The sequence below is a fragment of the Trematomus bernacchii genome, unplaced genomic scaffold, assembly GCF_902827165.1.
Source record: "Trematomus bernacchii unplaced genomic scaffold, fTreBer1.1, whole genome shotgun sequence".
Lineage (NCBI taxonomy): Eukaryota > Metazoa > Chordata > Actinopteri > Perciformes > Nototheniidae > Trematomus > Trematomus bernacchii.
Genome location: NW_022987582.1, coordinates 12,106,952 through 12,120,918, shown reverse-complemented (window position 1 = coordinate 12,120,918; position 13,967 = coordinate 12,106,952). Strand labels below are relative to the sequence as shown.

The window sequence follows — 13,967 nt, the reverse complement described above, 5'->3', positions numbered from 1 at the left end:
CCTGAGCAATCACTCCAATTAGACTCCACTGGCTCACTGCTGTACTGCTATGCTTCCTGTTGATAGACAGATATGTAAATAAGACAGATGAACTTCGTGAATATAACATTTCCACTTAATTAGACTTGATTGAATATTTGAAGAAAAAAAATTAAACAATTGGTGGAAACAGTATGTGGATATTTTACTAAAGTAAAAGTAGCAATACCACAGTGTATATTTATAACAGAGTATTTACTCTGTTACAAGTAAAAGTCATGCATTCACAACCTTACTTAAGTAAAAATTCAAAAGTATTAGTATCAAAATAAACTTAAAGTAAAAAGTACTCATTATGCAGAATGGCTCATTTGACAATAATATGTATTATATCACTGGATTATAATTAGTGATGCACTAACTCACAGGTCTCAAACTGCAGAAAAAATACTTTAACTTACTGTAAAAAAAACAACAACAATATAATTATAAGACATTTTAAGCCGTGTGTGTGTTTACTGTGAATTAGCTTCATTTGGGATTGCTTGGTCCGTGTACGCTTCGTTCATTTATTGATGGCAGAAACGAGAAAACAGTGGTAGCGCTGGGTCTAACCCTGTAACGGCAGCAACATGTTAAGTTTGCTGGTCCGAACAGAGTGGCCGAGCTGACCAATCGGAGCACACTGGGCTCACAGGGAGGGGCAGGAGCACAAACAAGTCGTTTAGTGGAGAGAGTGAATACTGCTGAATACACATACTTTACAGAGATGCTGTATGCGAAACCAATGTGAGTTTGGAAAATTGCACAGTATAAATCTATTTTAGTATACCTCAACAATGGAATTATGATCAGTGGAAATGGCCATGACATGTCTCCTACATTAAACTACTTTCAAAACGCACAGGACAAGCCCTCTGGCCAACTCGACTTCTTCGTCCTCTCATGTTGGGGCAGACTGGCGCTACAGTGACTCGCTATCGCCTCTCGAGTAAGAAGTGGTACTACAAATCAGGACATGCCAGGGCTAGTCAGTTAGCATGCTAATTTCAGTAGCTAATATATCTACAACACAATAGATTGGCGTCTTTGACATAATGCAAGCACTGTAACCTCTTCGGTTTCTGTACATATTTTTTTTAATGTTTAAAAAAATCCATTGTAACCATAACCTGACAGGATGACAAAGCAAATTTTGGAAAACTGCGGCTAACGCTAACTCAGCTAACATTACTTTTCCTCTCCTCTGCTTTTGACAATGCTATTCCAACTGTTATGCCCTTAGTTTTATAGACGTGAAATAAAACGTGGAACCTTCTTTAGATGCATGTGAGTGTTTTTTTTAATTATCTGGTAAATTACAGTTAAGGTTAGCTAGCTAACAGCACGTAACATATCTAAAACATAATCTCTCAACTTTGTGAACTAATGCACAGAAACGTTAACATGGTTCAAGCAAACAAGAATCAGGCTATTATGCACAAAGACACATATATTATCATAAGTCTTAAACAGAGAGACAATAACTTACCAACACTTCTTTTTCCAGCCATGCAGCTCCTCCGACAGCCTTCAAATGTGCAACTGCAAACCCAACTGAACCGTCGTCCAAAAACGCGGGTATCTTGTCTTGTCAAGACGCATGCGCGGATTCAAACAGCTACTATGGTTTTAGATTAACATTTACTTAGTAAGTAATATTTTAAGGTTTATGAGCAGTGACTATAAATCATTTAAATAGTATGAGTAAATATATAATAAAACGTACTCCTCCCACACTGTAAATGTATTACATGAATAAAAGGTGTATACATTTAAAATGTTACCTAAGAAATTCTAGTTCTTTGTGAATCTTGATATTACCATGTAAAAAGTACGACAGTTAATTAAATATATTTTACTACACCAAAAAGTCAGTTTTTTGAGTGTAGGAATAATAAAATATTACCAATCCTTTAGTGTCCAGCAGCCGCGGGAATACTGAAAGGACAGTGGAGGATCTGTCAGGATCGTGGACAAGGCGCTGTCTATATTCCAGTGTGTCTCTCATCTTCTTCATTATGACTTCTCTGTCGTTTGTATGGTTCATCACAGATATGAGCTCTTGAAATCTCTGCTCATCTGGATGATTATCACAGTGGCCTATCTCTCTCCTTAGCATGGGGCCTCCATTCTCTTCTATTCTTGAATCCTTGAACCTCACAGGAAGTCGTGTCGCTCTCTGAACGGACTTCAGTCGCCACGCTAGAAACCCACCGCCTTTCTGACCGTCATAATAATGCTCCTGACCGAAAAGGACATAAGAGGAATGGTAATGGACTGCACTTACTGTGTATAGCGCTTTGGATAAAATTGACATTTCATCCATTGACACAAACATTCACATAACCAATGGCGGCAGCTGCCATGCAAGGTGCTGGCCTGCTCATTGGGAGCAATTCAGGGTTCAGTGTCTTGCCCAAGGACACTTCGACATGTGGACAGGAGAAGCCGGGATTCAAACCACCAACCCTGCAGTCATTGGACAATCCGCTCTACCTCCTGAGCCATAGCCGCCCAAATGAATTAAACTACCCTATGCATATAACTACAGGAATTCTTAAATGCAGTGGCATGTTATAGAAATCCCACAGCATTCAAAGAACCATGTAAGCCATCTAAAATAGTCTACTCGGATCATAATCAAGAATAACTCACATATCCTGTCTTCCCATGTGGATCTTGGAGCGAGGGAAACAGGGTAACAATCGCCAGAGCATACTTCTCTTTGGTCAGTCGCTGAGGGATTCTCCTGTAGAGCAAAAACAGTCAGTGGTTACATTTAATTAATTTAAGTCTAAGATAGAGTTAGTTTTCGAACATATAAACTTAATGAACTCAATTTGTGTAGAAATACAATTGCACCAACTTCATCCACACTTAACCTATACATACATGACACTTTCATGCAAAGCTATACAAAGAATTGAATCTTACCCCTCACTCTCCACCATGTCTACAACTAGAATGTTCACCATCACTTTTCTTGTGGCAGGACTAATTGTTCCTTTTCCCTCATACTCCTTCAGCACATCACTTCCACCTGGTTTGGTCAGCAGAACCTGTTTTATCAGCTTAAAACAAAACACAACAAAAATCACACCCGTTAAGTAAGCAGTAGGTTTATGAGCAATCTACTGGTACAGACACACGGATGGACAGATGGACACACGTCACTAAAATGTAAAACAATGGTCTACATGACATATTGAACATGTACTCACATTTTTGGATTGTGGACCCTGCAAAGCCTCCGCCGCTTTTCTGATGCGTTTCAGAGTGCCACTGTAAAAATCCTTTTCACTGCTGCTTTGCGAAGTGACTGAAAGAGTATCTGTGCCTGAGGCTGAGGATGAGGATGGCTCTGGAAAATAATGTCATCACACAAGAGATATTAAATATGAATATTAAAATGATGATCTTCCTTTGTCATGTCTTTATGCAATCTACTGGTGAAGTGTTCTCAAAAATACAACAAACCCACTGAAAACCTCCATTGCAAGTATGAGTCCCAAAGTCGTTGTCCACAAGAGCGCAATATATTTGGGACCAATACTTACACGGCAATGGTGGTTTTTAGTCTAGCAAAAGCTTAAGAACAAGGCTTTCAACAAGACTCCCAAGTAAGTACAAAATTATGTATTTTCGCTAAATCAGTATGCCTTTACCCATGCACGTGTCAATCACACCACACATTTGATTCCTATAAACAATACTTTACCTTTTAAGATAGTATTGTTTATAGGAATCAAATGTGTGGTGTGCTTGACACGTGCATGGGGATAAACCTCTCTTTCACTAAATGGATTGAAGACCAAATATCAGCTTAACCCATTAACAGTGCCCCCCAAGTATAAGCCATTAATATAGACTAGTTGATGTCTAATCGCGCACGCACGCACGCACGCGTGGAAAATCCTAAATTGTAGGATAGTTTGGCTTTTTGATTCGATTTCTAGCGAGAAGTGTATATTGTACTTTCAGAATCCCCGTCCAGTGGATGTGTAGGATCTATAGTTTGATAGATATTACGAAGATTATTTTAGGTCTCGCCAGGAGAACGTGTAACGGCAACGTCCATGTAAAGTTAGCGTCAACCCTCACTGGGTGAAAACAGTATTTACGGTCTCGAAATGTTCATAATAAAACCGTATTCCCCTCACTGTCAAATGATTTTAAAGCTATATTTGCAGTACTCATCCACCAAAAAACATAATTTTATCCTTGTTAATTACACAACATTAATAGGTTTAAATTGTGCACACTGCTTTTGTGTTTTTCCCATAGGTTTTTCCCTTTCGATTCTGAGAGACACATTTCTTTTTTCAGAGGTTTTGAAACTAACTAACTAACTAACTAGCTAACTAGCCAGCTAGCTAAATAGCCAGCTAGCTAACGTTTAGCAAGCAGGTGCACGGCCAGTACAGACAAATATTCTTATAACGATAACTTACCGTCACGGACTGCGGTCTCTCGAGACTGATGGTTGCATCAAAAAGATGGCGGAGATCTAAATAATTTCACGCACATCATGTAAACGTACCCGGATTGAGAGAACACACTATCTGTGGTTAAATATGTTTAACACCATGATCCAACCCTGTACTATATAGTGTATTAACAACAGGTGGTGTTTATCATGTTAAATGTAACACCAAAACCACAACACTTTACCCCGAAAAGCCCTAACACCAGGATTTTCACACTGGCGAATTTGTTGTGTGCAGTGAAATAAGCCCATAAATGGGTACATCTTTACAAATAATTATTCAAAAAATGGACATTTGTTGGGATGTTTTGCAAATAAATATTCTATTGGATCCCGATATCAAGCATTTCCAAAACAAATCCTCCTTACGATGTCCCTTGGAATTTGTGTTAACAATGTTGTGTGAGTGTTCGTTATGCTACCATTATTTCCCTATGTGAGACTTTATTTCCCTGCTCATCTAGCAGAAATTGAGACACAAATGCGTTGTAATTTACTTGTCTGCTGATGACATGACGAGTAGTGTCCCATTTCCTACATAAAGATCTCAACCCTTATCCCCTTTGGCTCGTTTCCGATAGGGCCACTACTTGTTCGAGGTCACTTCAAAACTAGGGGTAGGGCCGAGGGAATTGGGACTGAGGCTTCCTGTCTCCAAACTGCAATTCACCCAGATACAACCGTGCAACTCTAAGCTCAAGAATTGTCACCACCAACTGCTCAGGAGGTCAAACTTCACAGAGAGGGAACATGCAGAGGAATCCCACGAGCACTCTTACAGACGAAGGTCAGTGCTGTGCTTCAAGCACTTAGCGAACCACCATCGTCTTCAACCAATCTTTCTGCTTCAAATCTCCTCTGAAATTAATTTTTTTTAAATTTGTCAACGCCTTTCTATCATATGCTCCATCACTGTCCGAGCCGGTGGCAGGGGCCAGGGGCTCGGGGGGCGGGGGAGTGATGTGGTGAAGGGGGGGTGACGTGCTGCAGGGGCCAAGGCAGCTGCTCTCAGATGGGAAGACGGCGCTGTGATTAGGCCCTCACGTTGGCTGGAATTGTCCTGGACAGCCTAGAAATCAGATTATTAACTCTGATACCAGACACTCTGTCTCCTGGCCGGGATTAGCATGAAAATGTTGATATGGATCAATAAGCAATCTTTCCCCTTCCTCACAATCTCCCAAGGCTTCATTAATCTGTGTGTATGTTTATGTCAAGGAATTAAGACATCCCTGTTAGCCCATCATCCCTCTCCCCAACAACCCCCCCTCAGCTCTCAGGATGCTCGACGGGAGCATCTCATAGAGATTTATTAAATCAAGTACTGACTCTACTTATCCTCAAGGAAAATTGCCTCCTTTTCCTCCATCCGGCCTCTCATGTCTCTCCGAGGATCACTCGCTTGTTCCTGAAGAATTCCACTAAGTGTTATATCGTAACTGTACTTGACAATATTAGACATGACTAATCTACAATAGACACACTATTCCCTAAATGAATATTAAGAGACTGCAAAAGGGAAGGACAGATTGCAATAGTGAAATATAACATCATCTTTATATTAACTTAATACATTTGAGATGTCTGAATAGTTTCTTATGACAAAAGCAATAGTTTGCATATGAAAAAACAAAATCAATTCAATTCATGTGGTGCAGTGGACTAGTGTGTTGGTGTTCGGATCAGGTTCAAACCCCACTGCAGTCAGCATGTCGTTGTGTCCCTGGGAAAGACACTTCACCCCAAATTGCTCCTGTGGGGATTGTCCACAGTATTGAGTATGTAAGTCGCTTTGGATAAAAGCGTCTAACAAGTAACATGCAATGTAATGTATTGTACATGGTCTATAAAGCTACAATCTCAAAGATTTGTTTTTTGTCTTGGGCATCAACTATGACTATAAGCAGTAATTGCTGGAGTGTTTTTTTATCTCACTGCCCAAAGGTGGACGCTTGTAATTTTTCCAGGAATATCACAAAAGACAAAAATGCAAGAAATAATTGGGTTTTAGGCTCAATCACAATTGGGTTACCTGATTGGGCATTAGTAATTTACAAGACATTTATTCAAAATACAATTATTTAGGGTTCAAGTTGTCAAAGTTTGGTGGGTTTTGTATTTTCTGATTCCTGCTTTATTTTGTAAAACACTGTTCTGTCTGATTTCACTTCCTCTCTTTAGATCCCGCCTTTTTGTGATTGCTTACCCCGCCCTGATTCTCTCCACCTGTGTCCCTCACCCTTGTGTGTTTGCCACCTCCAGCTGTGTCTTGTTAATGTGATTGGTCCAGTGTGTACATATGCCTTCTTTTTCTCAGTGTTCTCTACCGCTATTGCTGTTACTCTATTTTTCCATGTTTATTTTCGGTATGTTCCTTTGTTTTGTAGTACCTTCCCTGATCCCTCTGTTTTGTTGTTGTTGTGTTAACCAGTTCTTTGTTATCAGCTCTTGTTTATTACAACTGGCTTTTTGTTCTTTATACCTGCCTCCCTTTTTGATTCTGGGATTGGGTCCAACTTCCTGCTAAAAGCGTGACCAACAGATTGAATTTTACAGGTTTCATCTCTTGTGATGGGAATGACAACATGTTTAATTTAAGGATTTGTTTTAGCTCATGTAGGTGCTTCACTTGCACCAAATATGGCGAAAAATTTTCATCTTAAGATGTCATAAACTCAATTTTTTTTATTTCCAATATCTGTTAGATGCTGAAACTACATATATTTCTCATGCAAATCAAAAACCAACAAGAAATGTATGAACACTAAAAGTAGAATCTGGCTATTTGCTTCAATTCCAAAATTGTAAAAAGAGATGTAAATAGTCAAAACACTTATAATTATACTTTTGATTAAAATGTTCTGAGAAAAAAGCTATTTTACGGCTAGTGATATCAGAATTAGAGTCCAACTCATAACATCAAGTGTAACGTGATCACTCTGCAGGATCTAAAATCCCCCTCTTACTTATGTCAAACGTAAAGAAATAAATATACAACCGTGATAGATAAATAAATAACACCACAATGAAAGGAATATGCGAATGTGTTGATGGATTATCTGAAACTCAAGGCATAGGGCGGAGAGTGCCTGAGCAGAGCCGGTGGAAAGGATCAGTGCTCGTATAATTATGACCCATACGCGGAGCATAATTAATCTCGCCTGCATCATTAGGAAACACGAGTCCAGCCATGTCATTAAAGTGCTTTTAGTCGTCCTACTGTCCTCCCTTTGCCCCGATGCACTCTCTGTTTTACCAGCCCACTGCTGGTCATTTACAGAAAGAGCACTCATCTATGCGGCGGCATGACTCCTCACATATTGTCTTTATGTCCAATCTTGGTTAATAATGAAGAGCTTTAGAAGGAAGGAAATGAATGAATTAAAGTCTGGGGAAAATATGGAGTCAAGTTTGACAGTGATAAAGCATTTTCTTTCAAGTCGAACTCGGGCTATTTTATGATTTGATGAACTGCGTCGGTCAGTAATCTGATTAAAAGTCTCCGCAACTACTTGATGGAAGGAAAATATACTTGCTGCAGACTTACTGTTTTAGAGGAAATTCAAAGCGCGATGTTTCTTTTAGAAATGTATTGAGCTTTTTTTTTACTTGCTTTGGCTTATCTTTGGATACCGTTTTAATAATATATATTGCAATAGTCCCAACTGATCATGGTGCATCACTCATCTATTGCATGTCTGCAAAAGGGTAACATAATTCACTCAAGCTCAGAACCTGGTTATTATGTTAGTACATTGGCGAATATCACCATATGAAAAGTGGTGTTGTCATTGTGTGAAATGTACTGGATAAAATGTTTCTTTACCATGTAATTCAACCCTGGAAATGTTTGTTATATGCAAACTCACTGACTGTGTACTGTAGTATACAAGAAAATCTGTTTTGTCGAGATTAATGCACTTGGCAGTTTTATAATTTATTTCAAAAGTAGTTTAAAGTCTACCGGAAAAGTAGACTTTAAATAAATAATACTGAGTACACAGAAAAGGATATACATTTATTGGTTTAGCAAAGTGTTAAATGTACTGTAAACAGAAAGTTTGCCTTTGATCTTTTTTGAAAAGTCCCAAAGTGAAAGTGTCATAGATATTATGTAAATGTGATGTATTTCTGACATATTTTGATAACTGAAGAGATAATTGTGCATGTGATGGCTTAAATTATGATACAAAGTTATGAACTTACTGTTTTGCACAAATTTGCCAAAATACATACACATTTGTTGGAAGTAAGAACACATTATATTCTGTTTTGAAATACAATGATTATGACTAAATAATAGAGCCAAAGCAGATGAGAAAAACTGTTATTAAAAAAAACAAATAGGGTTAAATGCAACATAATTAGCACAGTTTCCTTTGCGGCTTCCAAGAATACTATTAGTAGAGTGATATTATTTACTAAAGTGCTAATACTATTCTCCCGTATCCATTAACAAAGTGAGGTATGTGTATAGGTAAGTGGATCCAATTGGCTAAGAGCTTGTGGTTTCAGCAGAGAGTGCTTTTAAGTCTGCACACTCCAAAGTATTGGACTCGGGGTCAGGTTCAAATTAATTAAAGGGCTATAAATGAAAGAGGCCGCTAATGACTGCAATCTTACCTACCCAATATTTAATATTTCATCGTTAAACAGTAAAATGACCCGATATGATCCTGGTACAGTCCCAATTATGCGGCATTGATCAAAGTGACCTTTTCATACCGCGGAGTGTAGAAAAATCAATCCAGCACCTCCTTCTTCTTTTTTTTCATTCTGCCTGCATACTAAAGTTCCACTGGCTGTACATACGTCTATATATTACATACAAAGCAAAATGCTGCCTCTCAAATCCACTGACCCCCAACACAAAAAAGCAATCTCTCCATGCCCCGTACGTCTAATTCTTTTGTTCACAAGCATGTTGTATTTCTCTTTGTGTTTGTTTGTTTTTGCCCCCCCCCCCCCTTACCCCAACCCACAATCCTCTGCTCGCCTTGTCTGCTGCCAGACACCCAGCCATGTTAAATCCCAGAAGCCGAGACAGGTGACGAAAACGGGGCCAGACTGCTCTGCCCATCAGTGGAGGGGCCGGGCTGGGAGCCATCATAATGGCTAATTCCCCCCCCGCCCGGCCCAGGGAGCAGGAAAAGAAGCGAGACGGGAAAAGTGGAATCGGTACAATGCCTAAACACATTTCGTTGCAGGATCTGTCTTGATTTGGTGTACTGCTTGACACTCTCCATTTTCTGTTTGACTGGTAACTGCTGATGGGATTTTCCCTTGTCAACTCACCATGAAACAAGTTCAATGTATTTTCGAAAGATTGCCAAGTTGGGATGCTGTTTAGCGCGAGCACAATGGACCAGATCTACTTGATTAAAGTTTCAATGACTAAAAAGACGTTTTGCTGAGGAAAAACATTTTTACGTACACTCTGCAAGAAAAGATGTAGGCAGGAGTGAGAGGACATTGGTTTTGATTTATTTTTTACGAGTGTTACATTGTGAAGGGCATATTTTTGTTTTAACTTCAATAGATATTTTTGTACAATGGGCTCTAAAACACTTTTTTTTCTTTTACATCTACATAGAAATAAAAATGTAGCTTGACCTCATACAGGACTTTTATTACGTGAATTCTTAGATTTAAGAAATGTATTTTACATCTTATTTTGTCAATACAAATCTGATACTTAAAAATAATAATAAGCTTTAGAAATGACTGGCTATAACAAAACATTTGACAATAAACACATTTAAATATGTGTATATTAAATGTTTTTAGTGCAGTGTACAATTGTCCATACAATAGTGAACCATAAACATAAAATCCAACACCTGATTTACTTGTGAAAAAGGGGACTGATGTGGATTGTGTTAGTATTTTAAATAAATAATCCTAAATGTTATGTTCGAGATGATGTTTGGGTAGATCACACATCAGCTGTTAAGTCGCAACACTTTGGTTCTTCTTCTAATATCCCATAATGCTTTTTGCAGAGGCATGTTTGTCTATAAAATAATTTGATAAAATGACTAAGCAAAGATTACAGGCTAGTGAAAAACCTGGCATATGAAATTTAGATTACAAATCTCTTGACTGGTATTGGTTGGTTTTGCATATCATTAATTAACTTTCCTGTCATTTGAAATGCTGCCTCCCTCCCAGCCCTTGCAATCAGCTCATTCTTATCACCTGGTTCTTCAGCCCATCCCTTCACCTTCAACTCATTCGATAGTGAGCCCCATAGTATATATACCACTTCACTTCCTCTTGCCTTTTGTACTTCCAAGCTCTCCATTGTTCTGTAGCCTGCCCCCTTTTTTTGGATTAGTTAGCCTGATTGACAAGTCTCCTCTTTTTGATCCTGCCTGTACCTGACTGAATTGAACTGAACCTCTTGAACCTTCTGCCTGTATCGGTGTCATGTTTGGGGTTCAAATCCCAGTGAACATTACATTTGGTATGGACAATTCAGGAGCCTCTAGGGATGTACCCAAATCTGAATATGCTTGTCAGTGAAACAAAGTTATGCAATGGATACAGATATTTCCTCTACAAGAAAATGCTCAATATTGGGTGAACAAAGAGAAATATTGAAACATAAGGTCAGTTATGATTCCTCTAATCGATTCATATTATACAGATAATGACGTCTCTCTAGACATCTGGAAGCACTTTGCCTTTGATAGAGACATGACCGTCAATGTCCAAATCTATTCATGTAAAGAACCCACATTTGGCACTGAACTAATAATAAATAAACAATGTGGAACACAAGATGTCTATATAATCTCAACATGATAACAAAAACTGTAAGCACTCATTTTTCCCCGACTGAATTAATCACTAAATGTGAGGCGGGTCATAAACTAATCCATGTTCACCGCCCTGCTTATGAATCAGGCTGCTTATGAACAGGCTTATGAATCATAGCCTGTTAAAACTGTACGGGCTTTAGCAGAAAGGTAAAAGATTGCTTTTATTCTTTATGACTTGCCCGAGGAACAGCAGCTTATAATCCACTAAGCACGTCTTAATCAATGTTCCCCTCCGCCACGCCGCGGCCTGCAAGGAGCAAAACAGAACATGATGGATATAATCTGCGTAAAACCTCCCTCCCCGGAGCAGATTAATTATGATCTTTGTAAGTCATAAACACATCCGTTTAATTATTGATGGCGAACCCCCTTTGAAATGTAATTGAAATTAAATCTATTTGATTTACAGCACCAGTGTTATGAGCTGCCTTTTGCTCTCGACTGCTTTATAGACACCCAGTCGGCAATTGCATAAAATATTTCATTGGCTTAATGGAGAGGGATCATACGCTCGCATTAGAAATGAGTTCGTTTTCATTGGCGCCAAACGCAGGGTTTTCAAGGTGAGCAGGTTGATGGAAAAAGGGGGGGTTTATTTGTGTGTGTGTGTACAGGGGGAGGGACCCCATGGTTTGCCATGACAGCTCTGCTTGAATCAAGTGTGGCACCCTCATATGAGTGAAAATAATGGAATCCTATATGTCTTTGGGCATGTCAGCATTTCACAGCGGGCCCAAATGGAAAGTGACGGCCGGTCGAGGCTGAGGAGGGGGACAGAGATGCTGAAATGGAATCAGGCCACCACGAGGCCAGTCCTGTCGCTGACCCCCAGTCAGGCAGAGCCGGGACTCACTGTCATCAAACATCAAGATGCTTTAAACCTCCATCCGCTCATTTTCTGGTTTGTTTACCTGTCTGTTTATAGGCATAGCAGTAGAGGAAAAAGAGATACAGAAGAGATTGATATTGCTACGACGATGTGATTCCGAAAACAAATACGAATGTGCTCAAGCACTGAAAATAAGTAGTTCTTAAATTCTTATTATTACTTGCCGGCACTGTGAACCAGGAAATGTTGAGTACCCCAAAGTTTTATGTCAGAAACCTATGGTAAGGGTCCCCAGCAATTAGAAACTGCAGGCTGCTCATTTTCATATGTTTGGCAATTTTCACACTTAGCTTAAATTGGGTTTATTAGCATTAATTAGCATTATAGCCTATGACAGGTCAACACTCTCCAAATGCCATTGTATTTAGGTTTCTTCTTTTCTTTTTTGGGCCTTTTACAAATGTACCATTATATGTGTCTCATGAGGAGAAATGTGTTGTGCAATAAAAAAAGATATGGCATTAATTTATGACATACACTAATTTCAAAATGTCAGTGACATAATTGGACATAATGAGCATGGAATGAGCTGGATTATGAAAGAAAACACACACACACTGTGACATCTCTATTTCATACTCTGGACTTATTTACAAAACCGCCAAAAATATAATGAAAAAGCTCCAGCCTGAGATAAGAGGCTGTGGTGTATGGGTGATTTAAAGCGTGGTAGGAGTTTCTGGAGTTTGTGGCTGAGGGCAACATGCTCCAGTAAGTATGGGGGTCGGCTAACCTGGAACCACTTACAACAGAGGATGTCCTTTTTCTTTCCTATCACCGGTTTCCTTCCACTGTACTGTAACACACGTTTAAAAAACAACAACACCTCCCTCCCCCGACACAAGTTCCCTTTAAAAACCCTGATCCCCCCCTCCAATCTGCTTTCACATGACTGAGTCATTATCCCCTCCCACCTCACCCCCCAGCACCACGCATCCTAATCAAAGATACAGAGATGAAAAGGCTTTATTAATAAAAAGTTCCCCTTGAGGAAGATGGGAACTAAATGATTGCTCAAATGTGCCCAATTTGAGGCAGATCTGCTGGCAGACTGGGCATCTGGACTGGGCGGGGCCAGCAGGAAACTCGTACATCTGGAAGCTGTTTACCCGGCAGAAATTAAGAGACGCACCACGCACAGATATACCACCCGCAGTCACTAACTTGGAGTGTAAGTGAGTGTGTGTCTGCGTAAGTAACACATGTTCTTTTTTTTTCTTTTTCCTACCCATTTTTGGCATAAGGGTTGTCTTTTCTTATCACTCTTATCAGAAAAACTGTACTTTTTTTATTGGTCTCCAGGGTGAAGTAGTAGTGAGTATCAGTCACGTAGCAGAAACATTTTGTAGCGTCCAGATGTAGCGCACAATACTGTAACTGCAGCTATTTTAATGGATGCAAAGTGAGACAGATGCAGCTGGGATGCTTCATAAAAATCCATTTGTGCACAACAAGCCATTACACTTCTGCAACAGCGAAGGACATCCAAAAACACTTTACAGAAGATGTGGAATCTGTGCCTGTACAGAACAGCACAGCACAGCAGTGCTTTTTCGTTTTTTTTCCCTCTCATACTACTTTTCTGCTGCTCAGAGGCTTTTTTCTGGTTGCTGTGGTGATGGAGGAATGTCACATTAGTCTGTGATTATCTCTATGAGGTCTGCATTCGGTTTCCTCCAACTTGAGTAATTGCATTTTTCGTCCTGCTTCTTCTTCTCCTTTTTTTCGTCTTTTTTAATCAAACTCA

At 39.4% G+C, this 13,967-nt stretch overlaps 1 protein-coding gene across 1 annotated transcript in view; it reads right to left on the bottom strand.

Annotated features, from left to right (window-relative positions):
• Positions 1–13,967, bottom strand: part of LOC117480541 — a 146,611-nt gene that overhangs the window by 4,720 nt on the left and 127,924 nt on the right. The window contains exons 2-4 of the mRNA XM_034127880.1: positions 2,956–3,092; positions 2,677–2,770; positions 2,116–2,263 (exon numbers count right to left, since the gene is read on the bottom strand). Coding sequence (XP_033983771.1) covers positions 2,116–2,263; positions 2,677–2,770; positions 2,956–3,092 — 379 coding nt within the window. The remainder of the gene's footprint in view (positions 1–2,115; positions 2,264–2,676; positions 2,771–2,955; positions 3,093–13,967) is intronic.